General features: G+C 36.1%; 1 protein-coding gene and 1 long non-coding RNA gene across 2 annotated transcripts; one reads left to right on the forward strand and one right to left on the reverse strand.

Moving 5' to 3' along the window:
* Window positions 1-2,547: 2,547 nt before the first annotated feature.
* On the reverse strand, window positions 2,548-5,270 carry LOC104237954 (uncharacterized). The gene is made up of 2 exons (XR_713783.2): window positions 4,937-5,270; window positions 2,548-2,830 (listed from the first exon to the last, which is right to left on the reverse strand). It is a non-coding gene; the product is annotated as an uncharacterized lncRNA (long non-coding RNA).
* A 390-nt stretch (window positions 5,271-5,660) lies between these two features.
* Window positions 5,661-11,483, forward strand: LOC104237955 (RNA-binding protein Y14A-like). Its single transcript, XM_009792192.2, has 4 exons — window positions 5,661-6,173; window positions 7,882-8,018; window positions 8,582-8,727; window positions 11,214-11,483. Exons 1-4 carry the CDS (start codon window positions 5,921-5,923, stop codon window positions 11,257-11,259), a joined length of 582 nt encoding a protein of 193 aa, XP_009790494.1. The 5' UTR covers window positions 5,661-5,920; the 3' UTR covers window positions 11,260-11,483.
* Window positions 11,484-18,106: the final 6,623 nt, after the last annotated feature.

Below are 18,106 nucleotides of genomic sequence, written 5' to 3' on the forward strand. Positions count from 1 at the left end.
CTAATTTAGTAAAGTCTTTTTTATTTTTTTTCAGTTTTTACAAAAACGTATTTTGTTTTCATATTTTCAGTTTTTAAGCATTTTTTTGTAAAAGAGGAAAAAATTGTAAAAACTGAATTTTTTTTGTAAAAACTGATTTTTTTTTTGTAAAAACAGAAAAAAGATGCTTTTAACAAAATATTTTTGTTTTCTAAAAACTGAAAAAAATATATTCAACAAAATATTTTCGATTCTGAAAAATATTTTTTTTTAGTTTTTTTAAAGCATTTTTTTTGTAAAAACTGGAAAACAAATTTGTAAAAACTGAAAAAAAAAAATAGGGGTCGGGTTGTGGGTTTTTTTTTAAAACGGGTCGGGTAAAAAAAATAGGTCATTTTAATCTGGTGCTGCCACGTGGCACTCCATCCAAAATAGGAGTATTTTTGTTCCAAAGTATGACAGTAGGGGTATAGATAACTCAGAGTTAGATGGAAGTGGCTCGTCTTTTTTTGTAGTTGAACTTTTTATTCGAGTCGGGTCAATCTTTGGGACGGGTTAGTCCGAAAAACGGTTAGATATGGGTTAGTCTTTCTAATAGGTTAGATGTCTTAATTTCGACCAATAAGAAGTTGCTACGTGGAATTTATATAATAATTATTTTTAATTCAACATTGACCTAACAGTCAAAGGGTATAAGTGAACCAAAAAGGTGGATGTAGGGGTATTTTTAGCCCAATAGATAGATGAAAGATATTTTTAAATCTTTTCCAATAATTTAGGAGCATTTTTAACCCTTTTCCGTATTTACAAATATTTAGGAGAAATTTCTTACGATCTATCAACATCACATACTCATAATTGTTAGAAAGCGGACTGGAATGGATCTATATTGACATCCCTAATATAATGTCAATCTAACCATGCTCAATAGAGGATCAAGTACGAACTTACACATACAAAAATATCTCAAAGTGTTATGTCTACTTCCCTCATTTGAAAATATGAAAAAATAAAAGGATGGTTAGTAGTTGGCCTAATTGCTAGCGGTGGTTAGGCATTTAATATGTACACTTAAATTTTTGTTGTATCTCTTTCAAAATTTAAAAAGTTATCCTTTTCAAATAAATATGTAGCTAAACTTGGTCAAGATGAAAGGTACCACTTGAGATTATTGTTGAATCTGTCTTATGAGTCTTTTGTGTAAAGAGTAAAGACTTAATAATTACTGTTAATAGAGTAATGTGCTCAAAGAAGTTGCAAAAGATAAAAGAAAGCTATTATATATGATTAAATAATAATATTTCATAATGCTTACGTGAGACAATCTTTTTTAAAATGTCATCAGCTGTTCGAAATTAGACAAACTAAAAAATAATTTTCTTTTACATACAAGTTAGCTAGAAGAAAATGCTCCATCATGTCATTGGGCAACTTAGATCCATCAAATATTTATGTAATATCATAAAGATGATATGTAAAGGTTTTGACTATGACATTGTATATGCAGAAATCATGTTAGTCTAATGTGCTTCGAAGCATATACCTATGCCGAGTTCAACTTTTTCCACAAGAAATCAATAATATCCTTTAAATTCATCCGAAAATATTTTTTAGTATGCCTGTGTTTTGGATTATATTTCTTATAATATATTTTCTCATAAGAAATTATAATAGTTCACAAGAGATATCAATATAACACTTAACAATAGCTATAGTCATGAGAGAGTAGTCAAAGCGGCACAAAAAATATCACCAACAAATTAAATAAGTAGGAATATTAGGTATTATAAGACCCTATAATATACCCCTAAACACATTACATATTTTAATCTATAATACAAAACTATCGAACTAATTTAACTAAATGGGTGATTGCAGATTCAAACGATATTTAATTGTTTTGAGTTTAATTATTATAATATAATAATATTAATTTTTAATATTTAAAAGACTTGTATGTGTTCATGTCAATTGATTTACAGCAATACTTTTTTCTTATACATAATTTTTTGAGTCCGTCGCATTTTGCACCCCTAATGTGTATTCTTTTTTGTGATTTGCACCCTGTCCTATGTTTTTTTACAATTTCAACCCTAACCTCTTTATTCCCTTGCAAAACAATAAAATCACCATTTATATAAATTTTTCATGAGGGAAAAATAGGAAATACAAATAATATGTTTTTTTTTTTCCTTAAGTTATGTTTTTAGGGTAGGACGTTAATTCTAGCGAAACTCTTCCCGCCATCACCATTGCATCGTGGGAGACTAGGTTAAGCTCTCCAAGCATAAAACGCGCTGAAGGATTACCGAGAACAAATAGCACATCCAGTATATCATCAATGGATAAGAGCAAGGAGAAATAGAAAAGTCGATTGAAGAAGGAGAAGTTGAAAGGTAACAAGTTCGGAGTCTATCTGTAAAAGTCGTAAGATGCAATCCATCTTTAACATGTTCTTGTCCCATCCTCTATCTGCTATTGTTTTTTTTTATTTATTTAAAAATAAATCACAAAACTCAACTCACTACAACAATGCACCAGACAGAAAGGTTTGCAAATCTATCCAAATTTCAAACAACTCTGAATACTATCATGTAAATCAATAAAGAAAGATCAATTCATTTAAGTTCATACTCTACTTTGGATAAAACATGCTTTATTGAAAAGCTACGAATGCTTCTCTCCAATTCAATAAAGCATAATAAAAAATAGGCTAATCTAAACCATGAATAAATAATATCCTCTGTTTGGAACAAATTGGACATCAATCCCCAAGGCATCAAATATCATTCCTCTATCTTTCTTTGCCAACTCTCCTATGTGATCCCTCATGTGCTTCAACAAGTGCATTCTGCAGAAAAACAATATCCTTGTTCAAGACTTGATATTTAATGGAATTATGCTATTCAGATTTACTAAAAACAAGCGATGTTACCTTGTGTCAAAAGTAGTTCTTCAGTCTATATTCTTTTTTATCTAATCTAGAAATTGAGCTAGCTTAAACCTTGCATTGTCACAGGTATGGATGATGAGCTTTTTACATTGAAGATTCATCATGGAGGTGAATTTTTAGATGTACCTGAGAGAATTTATTTGGGAGGCAAAATAGATTTTATTGATAAGTGTGATCCACATAAATGGTCATTGCAAACCTTAGAATGGATTGGAACAACGAGATTAGGATACAACAATATTCTTGGTTGGCACTTTAAACTACCCATGACTAATACTGGTAATGGTTATATTCAATGCTTGACTAATGTTGATTGTGATCTAATGGTAAAAACACTTCCAGCTAATAGAGTTGCTGAAGTATACATTACACATGCTGGTAATGTATCAAAAATACAAAATCAAGTGAGCCCCAATGCTAATTATATTTGTGAGGATAATGGGGTGCTAATAGACTTGGAGGCATCGAAGGATGGTGCATATAATCATATCTTCAACTCTGCAGAGGTAAGTACTAACGTAGATGACTTCAAATTGGAAAGAGCAAATTATGGTGGGGATAAAAATAGTGATGTATACCAAGAATTGGAGCATTTTGAAGGTGATGAATATCATATAAATGAAAGTGAAGAAGAGTCGAATGGTTTGGAGATAGATTCAGGCAGTGAATGGCTTGGAATTTGGGATAATATTGGAAAGGATAAGGCAACAATGAAGCCGAAAGAAAAGGAAATAATGAAAGGAAGCGAGGATAAAAAGAAAAATCTAGCAGGAAATGGCGAAGTTAGTGTAAAGGGGAGGAAAGAGAGGAAGGAAAAAAAGAAAGATAAAGTGATGGAGAAAACTAAGAGTGCCAATTTTGCCGGGTTACTACTGGAGGACTCAAGTACAGAATCTGAAAATGATAACATCTCTCCTAAGTATGATTCAGATGACATGTGGGAACCTACTGATCTACTTGACGTTAACCCTCCTAATTATGAGCCAAAGAAAAGTAAGTTAAACAAAAATAAAAGAAAAAAGCCCGATGAAATTGAAGCCTCCAAGAGAAAAGCAGTTGAGATGAAAAAACAGAGAAGAGAGAAAAAGAAAAAACAAATTGCAACAAGTGAAATGCATGATGCTACCAAATTGAGTAAGAAAGGGAAGTTGGGGAGGTGTAGCAAGTGCTTACAAACTGGTCACAACAAAACAACTTGCAAGAAGAGTAGTAATTCCCCAAATTCAACAACTCTACCTCAAGCTACTCAAACAACTCAAGATTGGTGTCAAAATGCGACAAGTCAATCCCACCCAAGTAAACAAATCAATTTTGAGTCCACTTATTGGACTGGACATATAAATGAACCTTCTAAACTCAATGTAAGTATGGGACCTTAAATATAAGTGATTTAGTACTTTTAGAGATAGGTAGTACATTTGCGTTCTTTATTTTTTTTCACAGCCAAGAAGGCCAACGGAGGATGATTCAAATAGAAGCCAAGAAAAAGAGTTTTGATGTGGAAGAAAATAGAAGCAATTAGCATATGAAATTGTCAGCAAGAACAAATTTAATTTCATCACGACTTCTTTTGCTATTTAATGGATATATCATTTATTCCTAAGAGATTCTCAATGTCAAGTTTATCATTTACCTTTACAATTTAATTTTAGTATTTGTACTCTTCGAAGCCTTTTGACTTATCTTTATTGCTTAACTATATACACCCTTATCCTATTTTCATCTCAATCAGAGAGGAACACGATCATTACACAAGAATTTACAGCAATAAAGAATAGTGCTATATTAAGTAATAGCGATTAGCAAAAACTACATTACACACGAGCTCATATACATATACATTTACATTTCGAAAAATACTAGCATCAATCTCAAACTACTGGGCTATATTTATCTTTCAATACAAAACAGAGATTCTCTGATGACTGTCCCAATTTTATTTTATTTTTTTGCAAAAGAATAGACAGTAAAAAAGACGAACTAGCTGAATATAGAAAAACTGACCTCCGAAATGGATCCACCAGGAACGACGTGAAGAAGTAAACGGCGAAGGCTTTAACAAGGTGAAATCAGAGAAAATATGGGGCGTTTTGGAAGATTAAGCTTATAAAGATCGACGAGATGCATAAATCTTAACACCATTTCTGTTAAAGAGATATGGAAATACATCTTGGTCCCTTGAGAAAATGACTGATTTATTGAGCTTGTCCATTTTAGGCGAGGTGAAAGGAAAGAGAAGATAATTGTGACTGATCATTTGCTTTGGTCTTGAGCTTGTCGATATGCTCTAGGTGATGAAGCAAAGAGAAGATTAGTATGACTATTGACTGGTCTTTGCTTTTTGGTAACCAAACCAACTCCTTTTTATTTAATCTCTCTTTATTTATTTTATGTCATTATTTTATTTATTTTTTATTTGCATTTCCTATTTTGCCCTCATGAAAAATTTATATAAATGGTGGTTTTATTGTTTTGCAAGGGAATAAAGAGGTTAGGGTTGAAATTGTAAAAAAACATAGGACAGGGTGCAAATCACAAAAAAGATGCACATTAGGGGTGCAAAATGCGAGGGATTCTAATTTTTTAATAATTTTAAGTTTTACTCTTTTATGTAAACAATTAACTGAACATCTACGTACATACCATCTGTTTGCAACACATACGCGTGGATAGTAACTCTTCCAACCATTAAAATGATTATGCAATTCAAGGACATGGAATTGGTGATATGGAATGGTTGTAAATACGGTACTTTTTATTATTTACAAAGAAAGAGAGAATTTAAACAAAGAAATTACATACTTTATCTTTTAAAAATGACCGACCCGACCCGACTAGAGTGTGAAGATGGTATGGCCCAAAAGCCCTTCCCTCCAAAGTAGAATCCCCAGCTTTTGCCTGGACACAGCTTCGATAATTATTACTCTCGTTACTCGGTGAATAAACGAAGAACCAAAGCCAAAACCAGAACTTCTCTTTGCGGCGAAAATGGCGAACGCGGAAGAGGCAGTGGATTTCGAGCCAGAGGAAGACGATCTGATGGACGAAGACGTTGACGCTTCGTCGCCTAGGGCTTCCATTCCTAAGCTTAAATCAGCCATTACTGGCGGCGGCTCTTCTGCTTCTAAAAAAACCAAAGGTCGTGGTTTCCGTGAAGAAGCTGCTGAGGCTGAACGCAATGCTCGCCTCTCTGCTCGATTTGATTCTCTCGACACCGATGGTGGCCCTGGACCTGAACGCTGTTAGTTTCCCCTTTCCTAATCTTTTATCTAACACTAACAAAATTACTACTTACACTTTTCTGTCTTTTGTTTAAATTTTTTATCCAAGTAAAGGGAAACTGTTGTAGGTTGATAATTCGTCTAATGTAATGAATAAGATTTTGTTTTTTAGTTTGGCTAGGGACTTGTATTTAGGGAACTTCTAGTACTAGGAAGTTTATAATTTCAACAGGTAGAAGGTTCTATATGGGTGTAATTTTGTTCTATGGTTAGGATTTTGTGTCCGGAGGTTGACAGTCCGGGTAATGTAAAAATCCTTTGAGGAGACGTTTTAGCCTGGTTAAAGACTTGTATTTAGAGAATCACTAGGTTTAGAATACCCTAATTTTACACTGGACTTAGTTTAGAGAATCTTGAGGTTACAGACCAAATCAATTGTAGTCAAAGCACTCAAGCTAGGTCGATCAAATCCAGTGTAGATCCCACACTCACACCCATATTTGAATGTGGCCCATTGATAAGAGAAATATCATGTACTCATAAATTAAATTGTCAAATTTAAATTTTAAAACTAAATAATAATAAAAAAGGAACGAATAATGAAAAGGCTTGGTACAGAAGTTTAATTTATAATTTTAGCAAAGAAGGTCCATAGGAGTTGAAGCGGAAAGCTCAAAACTTGAAAAAGAAAAAGAAAGAAAGATCATGTGTACACTATTTCAAATGCAAAGTGGCATCTGCCATTTGACAAATCAAAAGAATGGTTACACATGAGAAAATTTAATGCACATTTTTTAAAATAAGGAGCCACTTGCCAAATTGGAAAAGAGGGAACATGAGCAGCATTTTAAGCACAACATTTGCAACTTGCCAACTTGGAGAAAGGTTGTGATGAGCACTAATTTGAAAAAAGCCGATTGCAACTTGCAACTTACCAAAATTTGAGATACGCCATGATCAATTATTCTCCTAACACAAGAAAAGTTACTACATACTTGAGCTAGTACAACTAAAAGAAATATTTATGACCATTAAATAAGAAAATAGAAAGAAATATTCAAGTGAATAATTCTCCCTATTTAATTAAAAGGCAGGAACTAGAATAATTTTTTAAACATTGAATTACTAAAGTAACTGAGGAAAAAGACTTCTGAAGAAGGAGAAATTTCAACTGTATTTGCTACCTTCTGCTCCTCTGATGCAATTTGGTTCTTTTCTTTGGGCATAGTGCTTATAAGCCTCCAGCTTCATGTTCTTTACATTGCCAATTTGCTAACTATTTGGATAGGGTTCCAGTTATTATTTAATTTACATCTAATAAGAGATAGTAGCTGTCGATTTGTAACTTGTTGGTTAGGTTTTAGGAGATTGCTGGCCTTGTACACAGCCAATAATCATCTCATTACTATTCTTTCCAGTTTGTTGAACACCATAAGCTATTGCAAATGCTTTAGATTTGAAAAGTCGGGCAACAGAATCGAATATGCTGATTTCAGTCAGAGATATCAGTTGTATTTTGTTTGGTCATCAGCACTTAGGTAATATGTAATCCATGCTTAGGTATCTGAGATTTTTCAGGTTATGCAATTGTGAAATGATAAACATCCTAAAATATCTGATAGATGATACCTCTGACCTGGATGATGTCGTTTCTTTTATTGAGGTTACCAATAAGATTAATAAAGGTTTAAATAAGAATTAGAGGGCTAATGGGCGAAAATGTTGCAGCCATTGAAGGATGGATTGTTTTAGTTACTGGAGTTAATGAAGAGGCACAAGAAGATGATCTTCATAATGAATTTGGTGAGTTCGGGGAGATCAAGAATTTGCATTTAAATCTGGATCGTCGTACTGGATTTGTCAAGGTAAACTGGTTGTTTTCTTTCTCGGAATGTGTAGCTGCTTCTTTGGGTTCTGGGTTTCATTTTCTGGGTGTTGCATGCATGATGTTATACGAATTGCACTTTTTTTTTTTTTGACAAAGTAAGAAAATTTCATAAAAGAAGCGCAAAATACGCTCGTATGCAATAAGTATACCAAAAAGTAGAAAACCTTAACAAAATATGGTTTTCTACGAGTGACATTCAATCTTCTATACATATAGGATGTTATACGAATTTCTTTCTGTAGATGCTTTAGTCTAATAAAATATTCCTATCTTGATGATGGCAATTTATTTGATCAAGAAGATTGTGTTAAAAATTATAAATGACCGACGTTCCTTGTTCCGTATAACTATGTAAGAACATTTCCTTGTTGAATTTTTGTAATGGCGGTAAATGGAAGAAAACAGAATCTGATGTTATCTTAATTTTGAGCGACTCCAGCTGGATACTTTCCTTTGTTTTTGGTTTAGTTTCTGCATTTTTCTTAAGTTTGGAGCAGTTATCATTTTAATTCATTTTTATAAAGGTTTCCAATTATACAGGGTTATGCACTTATTGAATATGAAAACTTTGAAGAAGCAGAGAGAGCTATCAATGAAGTGGATGGGAAAGAGCTGCTCACTCAGCCAATACATGTTGATTGGGCATTCAGCAAAGGTCCTTTTAGGAGGAGAAATGCTAGGAGGAGGTATCTTCTTGGTTAATCCAGTTTATGTTCTTTTGTGCAAGTTAGAGATGATTTATGGGGAAACTAGAATAGCTATGAAAATATGCTGCCTGAACCAAGTACAGACTTTTTCACTTTTACTCTGTTTTTTAAATGTTGGCAAATGTTTCCTGGCCACATATTTATTCTATTCCTAGGAAAAAATCAGGAGCTCACGGGTTCGAGTCATGGAAATCGCCTCTTGCAGAAATGCAGGGTAAGGCTGCGTACAATAGTACATTAGACCCTTGTGGTCCGGCCCTTCCCCGTACTCCGCGCATAGCGGGAACTTAGTGCACCGGGCTGCTCTTCTTTTAGGAAAAAATCAGCACCTTGGACTTCTATTATTTGCAAAGACTGAAAGTACCACTTTTTTAACACTTGCAGCTGCTTAAATGTTATGACCTAATTGTTATCTGGAGAAATTTGTTTTTTGGTCAAGTATTTTGCAAAAGAAAATGTGAATCAGGAAGGTGCAACAATAGCTTAACAGAATTTTCAACTCTGAGCTCAAAAAATCTGTAAAAATTTTCTATGCTATTTTTTCACCAAAAATGTAAGACATTAAACTTCCTAATACTGTATGTCATTTAACTGAGGAATAGCCTTCATCTTCACAAGTGTGGAATTGTCACTTGCCTCCCGCATACGCTTTTGTGTTAAAGAGATATCAATCCATTACGCTGGATCCCTTGATTCATCTGGATTTATGTGTGTGGATTGTGGAATCAAATGGCAGCCACCTATTACTAGGGTCTGGGCCTCCCCCCTTTTTTTATTGACAGTGGTGTCCGGGTCAGCTTACGAGTACATTGACTATTCCACTGGATACCTGCTACTTGACACTGTCCTATGAGCACAGGTGTCTGGTAACTCTGCCCATTTAGGCTAAGGCAAATTGAAAGAAATCACAGTTTTTTTGCCTCCGCTTATATTTGAACTTGAGATCTCATGGTTCTCCTCCCACTTCATTAACGACTAGGCCACACCCTTGGGTGCAATATTACTAGGCCTCCCTTATTACATCACAAGGGCTAACCCAGGGGGACCGGCTACCATCTTTTTGCTGACACCAATATTTTCTTAATTTTTGCTTCACCTGGTGTCTTGACTTTAATGTAGCTTTTTACCTCTATCACACCATTTCTCTGTGGAGATAATGGGCAATGTATACTTCAGTTGGCTCAAATTTTTTCTATTTTTTCCCCTGTTTTCTGACGGTAGGCTTTTAGTTGGCTGATTTGTTTCCTTTTACTGTTGATCTAGATTTGATTCAATCCAAGCTGAGGTCACCGAACTAGGTTTCCGATTGATCTTATTGGCAAAAATTGATAACTTATCCCTCTGTACCTAACTAGAAGTGCCAATCAGAACTTCTAGTAGGATTAGTTCAAAGGTTAAAACCAGTCCTCAATAGTCTTGCAACCCCTCCTCCCACCCCCACCCAATATATATATGTATATTTTTTTTTATCAGAACCACCAATAGAACAATTGCAAACTTATGTCAGATTTCTCATCCGGTTTATTCTTCAAGTTTGCTTTTGCAAAATACATATGATTGCTATGGCTGTATGAATATGTCAAGTGATGGAGAGGTTCTCTTAGCATTATGTTTAAAAGATGATTGTGTGAAGATTTATGCATTTGCCTCCCTCGCAAGGATAGGTGTCCGGAGCAGTTTGGGCACTTATTTAGCTTTTGGAGGGGTGGAAGGTGGTGGAATTGGTGGAAAGAAAAACACTAGGAATGTGTCTGGGAATGTGTCTGTGTGGGGTATAGGTTGTCGTTTATAGTCAAATAAAGGGTAACTTTACAGTTTTCATAGAACCTGACGTGTGTCGGAGATTTCTTCCTTGTTGGAAAAAAGAGTAGCTGGGGACTGTGACGTACTCACACATAACCTGAAGATAGGATTCTATGACAGCAATTTTGCAAGTAGAGTCGCACCTTTTCCAGGAAGTTTGTTAATCCTTGTTTATTTATTAAAATGAGCAGTATCTCCTTGGTACCTTGCAGTAGTATAGTTGTTTCCAATACATCCACCCAAAAAAGACTGGAGGATGTGTAACTGTCTTTATTATGCTCAAAATGTCAGGAATGTCTTAGTAAATGTTGAAGCTCAGACATATCAGTTCATGAGTAGCATCTCCATTCTGTTAGAAAAATAGGAGTTAGAGAAAAGTAATATAGTTAAGGAATTTTCTAGTCAGTCATGCCTTTTTGAGCTGGTACGAGACTACTGACTTACGAGACCGCCGCCTTTTGAGCATTTTTTATCCTCGTCTTTTGAGCATACGTCCCTTTTTATGAAATCTTATTCTTAATATACAACCTCATTTCTTTTTCTGAAATAGAAAATGAAATTCATATCTCACTGCAAATTCTGTCTTTGAATGTCCAGAACATCTGCAAGGTTTTTGGATTGAAGAACTATCGTCTAATATGTAGCTATCCTCATCTTTGCAGGTCGCCACGCAGTCATCGTTCTAGAAGTCCCAGGAGGAGATTGTAATGCAACGTCCCTCTTTTGCAAGGATTGTGTTGCTTCTTTGTTTAGTATTAGAAACCAAGCTCTGATAATTCCCAGTCTATGCTGGGTGATTCCATGTGTATCATTGTTGCTTTGCTGAGTTCTCATATCTATTTTCCTTAATTTTCTGTTTCCTTAACTCAACTCTAACTGAATGCTTTTCAAGCTTTTCCAGTGGTGTACACTTCCTGCTGGCGTTGTGAAAACTTAGGTTCTTCATTTTCCTTTTTGTTTTCCAAAATATTTAGAACTAGGGATGTTCATCGGTCGGTTTGGTTCAATTTTGAAAGATTTTGGTTTGGTATTTTTGGTTTGAGATCTTTAAAAACATTGCACCAATATCATACTAAAATAAATTTGGTATGCGTTGGTTTTCCACTTTCAGTTACAGTTTGTACTGTTGGATGTCTTCAATATTACTCTTTAAAATTTTATTGTATCAACGAAATATAGATATAAAGTAAATGTATGGAATATAATTTAGGTTAAAATGTGAAACTCAAGTCAAGAACAAATCATGTAAAATATGTTAATCCGTCCATCTACTTGCAATTATAAATGCAGTAAGTTTCAAGAAAATTAACTTTAAAATTTTACATTGGAAAAAAATATATTTAATTATTTTTTTAAAATTTAAGATAAGACTGCCATCACCTATGGGCCCTGCCCTCTACCTGGAAAGTAGTGAAATTCACCCCATGAGACTCTAATATCCTCATGTTGTGCGGTCTGTCCCTGCACCGATCGATGAAGTCTTGGGGATCCTCATGTCGCTCGCCTCCGAAGACAGGAGGGTGTAGCCTAGTCCATCTGTCCAATAGCTTTTGCGGCTCGCCATCCGCAGCTGGTCTAGGCTCAGGTGTAGCTGCTGCAACTGGCTGAGCTCCGCCCACGGATAGTGCACTCGGGGTCTGATATACGGCAGTTGCATGCCCTAAAGCCTGGGCAGTAGGGGTCTGTGCTCCCCCTCCCGCTTGAGATGTGGTTGGGTCCATTGGAAATAGACCAGCCTGAGTCATAGTGTCCATGAACCGCAGCAAACGGTCCATGACCTCCTGTAAGCCAGGTGCTGATATGAAATCTACCGGGGCTGGCTCCGCTGCGGGCACCTCGCCCTGCTCCTCAATGATAGGATCCTCCATTGGATCCGCTGGTGGTGCTACCGAGGCAGCCCTGGGATGCCCTCGTCCCCTACCTCGGGCCGTGCCCTCCCCTGGCCTCAGCCTCAGCCTCTAGCAACGGGGGGAGCAGCTCCTCCCGGGTCTAGAAAGTCCGCCGTACGCGTCCTCACCATCTGTGTGAGAATGAGAGAAAGGAACTTAGTATACCATCAACTGCACGATTGGAGATGAATAAAGAGTAGTTTCCTAACACCTTATAGCCTCTCGAAGATAAGTACGGACGTCTCCGCACCGATCCGCAAGACTCTACTAGGTTTGCCCATAACTTGTGAGACCTACATGGACCTAGTGCTCTGATGCCATGTTGTCACGACCCAACTCCATGTCAGGCCGTGATAGTGGCTAGCACCGTTGCTAGACAAGCCAACAGTGAACAACCTAGTGATTTCCCATTTCTTTTAACGAGTTTTCTCATATTGAAATTTTTTCGTAACTTAAAAGATTTAATAAGAAACAGATTTAAGTTAATAAATAAAAGCAGTTAGAAACATTTATAACCATAGGAATAGAACCTAAAAATCACTAGTCTACTGATGTGTGCCAAAATCTAGTGTCACAAGTATATGGGCAATTAGGAGAATATATAAAAGAGGTGTATCCTACTGCCTGAAATAAAATAGACAGCAACAAACAAAAGAGAGACTCCGGCATGCTGCTGAACGACTCAGAAAGGGGAACTTCACCGTGAAATCTCGAACCAGGATCAAGTATGCGCGTCGGACGGGTAACCAGATGTACCTGCCTCAGATCCTGTACAATTAAGTACAGAAGTTTAGTATGAGTACATAAACAACATGTACCCAGTAAGTATCCAGTCTAACCTCGAAGAAGTAGTGACGAGGGGTCGATTTTGACACTTACTATGGACTAACAATAATATATTAAAAATATCATACTAAGCATGAATTTTATGAATAATACTGAAAGCTCAATAATAGGAAATAATAAATTCTTCTTTCACAAATATTAATTCCAAGTTCAATTTTATTATTTAACAGCTTACATTTCAAAACATTTAAGAAATATCAATTATGGAGAGCTCCAAAGAATTATCATGCGCAAATTACGCCGAGGTCGTACGGCCCGATCCAACATAACATTTTAATTGTGCACTATCGAGGGTCGAACATCACGAACCATAGATGCATCTATCTGCTTACAGAGGCATTCGGCCCGTTCCACAAATAGCAAATATTTTTAAAGAAAACACATATTTCTCATTTACAGTCAAGTATTCCATTCAAACTTCAAGTAAGTGAATTTGACCTTTTACAATTCTTTTATCAGATTCCAACATGACTTAAGCAATTAAATTAGCAAGTAACGGCGCAAACATTTCAAATAAAGCATGATACGGGTCCTAAACTACCCAGACAATAGCATAATAGTAGCTACGTACGGATTCTTGTCACCTCGAACGTACGTAGCCCCCCACAAATAGGTACACACATTTATTTAATTTACCTATGGGGTTAATTTCCTCTTCCAAGGTTAGAAAGGAGACTTATCTCATCTCAAAGCCTACTTTCCGGTTCAAAAAGGTGCTCAAACCTCCAAATTTGGTGTCAAATGACTCGAAACTAGTCAAACATTACATAAATTAATCAATCTATGCTCAGAAGTTCATATCACCACTATTAAAGTGATTACCCAACCCAAAATGCAAAATTCCTAAAATTTACCCCTAGGGCCAAATGCCCGGATTCGGGAAATTTTTGAAGAAAGTTGTTATACATAACATCATGAACTCAAATATATGATTTTTACCAAATTTCATAACAAATTTCGTGGTTAAATCTCATTTTTATCAAAAACATAGGTTTTCATCTATACCCATGACTTTCACTAATTTACATGATAAAATCTACGCATAATCTAGGTATTAAACTCACATTAGGTAGAAATTACTTACCTTCAAGAGCTAGGTCAAAATCCCCTCCTTAAAAGCTCTCAAATCGCCCAACAATGGAAGAAAATGAGCCAAAACAGCCTAAGTCCCATTTTTAAAAGATGATTCTGCCCAGGGGTCCTTATACGTGATCATGCCCAAGACCTCGCGATGGCTAAACTAGAGGAGCCCAAAAAAAGACTCTACGAGATCGTGAGAATACCCACGCGAGCGCGAAGCACTGGTCGCCTACTCTTCGCGAACACGAGGCCCAGAACGCGAATGCGCAAGGCAATCAGGTGGCCCAGGCCTAGGCTTCCACGCGAATGCGATCTTCGCAACGCGAAGGACAAAGAGTCCAGGCCTCCATGAACGCGGCTTTGTTTATGCGAACGCGAAGGGAAAAATCCCATTCCCCCAAATCCTTCATCGCGAATACGAGGGTCCATCCGCGTTCGCGAAGAAGGAAACCAAAAGCAGAAATCTGGTATTTTTCAACTTAGTTCCGGGTGATCTGAAATGCACCCGAGCCCCTCGGGACCCCGTCCAACTATACCAGCAAGTCTGTAATCATAATACGGACCTGCTCAAATTCTCGAAATGCGTAAAACAACAACGAAATCAAGAATCATACCTCAAAACCAAATTGAATCGAACTTTGAACTTCAAGTTTCCTAATCGCTCCGAACGCACCAAATCATACTTAGACTACTCGGAATGACACCAAATTTTGCGTGCAAGTCCTAAATGACGTTACAGAACTATTCCCGATCTCGAAATCCCGTTTGAACTTCAATATCACCAAAACCCAATCCAAATCAAATTTAAAGAACTTCTGAAACCTTCAAGAACCAACTTTCACTATTAGGCGCCAAAACGCTCCCGGGTCATCTAACATCCGATCCGAACATAGGCCCAAGTCAGAAATCATCATACGAACCTATTGGAATAGTCAAATCCCGATTCCGAGGCCATTTACTCAAAATATTGACCGAAGTCAAACTTGGCCTTTTAAGCCAACCTTAAGGAACCAAGTGTTCCGATTTCAACCCGAACCCTTCCAAATCCTGAACTAATCATCCCCGCAAGTCATAAAACAGTAAAAGCACAAGCAGGAAGTCTTATTTAGGAAAACGGAGTTCTTGAAAATAAATCGACCAATCGGATCGTTACAAGAAATTAAGACGGAAAAAAGAAAAACAAACTTTTAACTCCAGAATATTGAGTGAGTGCAAGCTCCACGGGAGTGAGTGGGGAGAGTGCATAAATACCAAATATTAGTAGAAAAAACTACATGGCTGAGCCTATTTAAATGTTATTTTTTAAAAATGGTACTATTACTTTTGTTTATTTAAAAAATAGCAGATGTTTTTTACAACATTAGCACAGTGAAATTTATGCTCACAATTAATATGTACACAGCAAGCACATATCATGGAAATTTTTATTCTTATTTATCTTTTCATAGTCTCTCTCCTCATATTTATTAAACGTGAATGGGCTGTTTTAAACCACAGCCCACAAATCAAGGGATTAATTTTGTTCCATTCGATCTATTAATCTTGAGAAAACTTCATTTATAGCCCATCGGGCAAAACAAATTTCAACCGGTAGCCCACAAATTGACCCATACAAGTCATAGGCTAAAAATAATGACAAGTGCTAGCCGGAAACTTCACTGATCGAATGAAGCCGCCGGCAATCGAACGAAGTTTTTCTCGCGGCAAGGACTCTAAATCAATACGATACCATTCATCCTCACGAGCTACACTCTAAAATTAGATCACTCATTTAGCCTCGAATGTTGACATTGAAATTGAAACACCGCTGCTGTCTGCTGATGGCTTTGGCTATTGCTCCCCTCCTCTGATTTTTGGGTCAAGGGTTTCGTATTGTTGCTTATTAGGAATCGCTACGGAGTATTTATATTAGTACCTACTTCTGCTACCGCTTTTCCTAAAATACTTTTTATTTTTTCTGCGATCCTAAAATACTTCTGCTGTGTATTTTAGCTTTACCTTATAAAAATGGAGAAAGAAAATGTGTCCTTGGTCCAGTTGAGAAGGGAGCCCGAGTTTTAAGTATTCTTCGTGATATATTCCTTGCAAATGTTATTGTACATCAACATATTTCAGTAGCAGCAACCTATAGGGAAGAAGAGGAAAGCGAGAGGAGCAGTGTGTAGCATAAGGCAACGAGAGAGACAGCCTTGTCTTCTTTCTATGATTTTCTCTTATAGTTTCTGTAAATATGTAGATAATATTTTGAAGATCTTTGGCTAAAAATTTAAAAGTCCCGCGATCTTGTTTCCATTTTCGGCAATTGTGAGGCCATGGACGCAGGTGGCTGGTTTCTCAATGAGAGGAAGAACAGAGGAGATGACTATGAAAAAATTTGAAATATCTACAAAATAGACTGTTATTATACAAAATAGATTGTCACTATATAATTTATATACAAATAGATTGTCACTATACAATTTATATACAAATAGAGTGTCACTATACAAAATATATACAAAAATAAAATGTCATTATACAAAAAATATACTAAACAGACTGTCATTATACAAAATATGTACAAAATAGACTATCACTATATAAAAATATACTAAATAGACTGCCACTATATAATTTATATACAATTAGCTCTCACTATGCAAAATATATACAAAATAGACTGACGCTATACAAAATAGACTGTTACTATACAAAAAATATACAAAAATACTTATAAGATCCAGAAGTACATTTAAAAATTCAAAAAAGGGTTGATCTATCGCGCCAGTTGAGGGTCGAACTTGCGACCTTCAGCTTAGGAAACAGGCGCTCTAACCACTGAGCTACAAGTGCTTATGTTGTCATGCTTATTCCTTTCGGCTACTATATGCAATACGTTTGGGCCGAAGGGCCATTTTTTGTAAGTAGAACAAAACATGGGCTATTAAAATTTTGAGGGGCCATAGAGGGTAGTTTTCTCATTAATCTTTCTCTCTCATCATTGTACTAAAAATATGGAGTTTTCACTTCAAAATTCAACCGTACGTATAGCCTTCTAAATATTCTCTCAAATTTTTTCCTAGTCTTTCCGCAATTCTTTTTTAAGGGATGTTCAAGAATGACTATTGTTTAGTGGCTATTAACTTTCTACAGCTATCATATACATAATTAACTTTTGTAGCTACCTTTCAGTTGTTATGGTAATGTATTCGAGCTACTATATTCATGAATACAATAGAAAAAATCGGCTAAAAAATAGGGCAGTTCAGCTGTCAGCTGCTGTATTCACATGTATTCATACCATGTATTCATGAACACAACGTAATAATAGGTCTCTCCAGTTGTTAATAACGGAAAGCTGCTAATTTAACGGGATACACTCCTAATATAATGTCATGACCCTAAAACTGAACTGGTCGTGATGACGCTTATCGTGAAACTAGGCCAGCCGACACAAACCCAAAATCCAATCAGTATTTCATAAAAGTCATTTTTAAGCTATTAATTAACAAAAATCTCATAATATAAGTCTAAATAACCAGTGCGAAAAATAACACAAGCCCGATATCGGGGTGTCACCAGTCACGGGCAACTACAAGGTCTGTCTAGTACAATAGGACTATAATAGTCCAAAAATAAAGATACTAAGAACAGTCTGAGTAAGATAAGAAGGAGAAGTGCAGGGCTGCGAACGTCAAACAACTACCTTGCCGACTCCGAAGACTTGTTGGAAGAACGATCAACGCTCGTTATCAAAACCC

The sequence above is a fragment of the Nicotiana sylvestris genome, chromosome 6, assembly GCF_000393655.2.
Source record: "Nicotiana sylvestris chromosome 6, ASM39365v2, whole genome shotgun sequence".
NCBI classification, from domain to species: domain Eukaryota; kingdom Viridiplantae; phylum Streptophyta; class Magnoliopsida; order Solanales; family Solanaceae; genus Nicotiana; species Nicotiana sylvestris.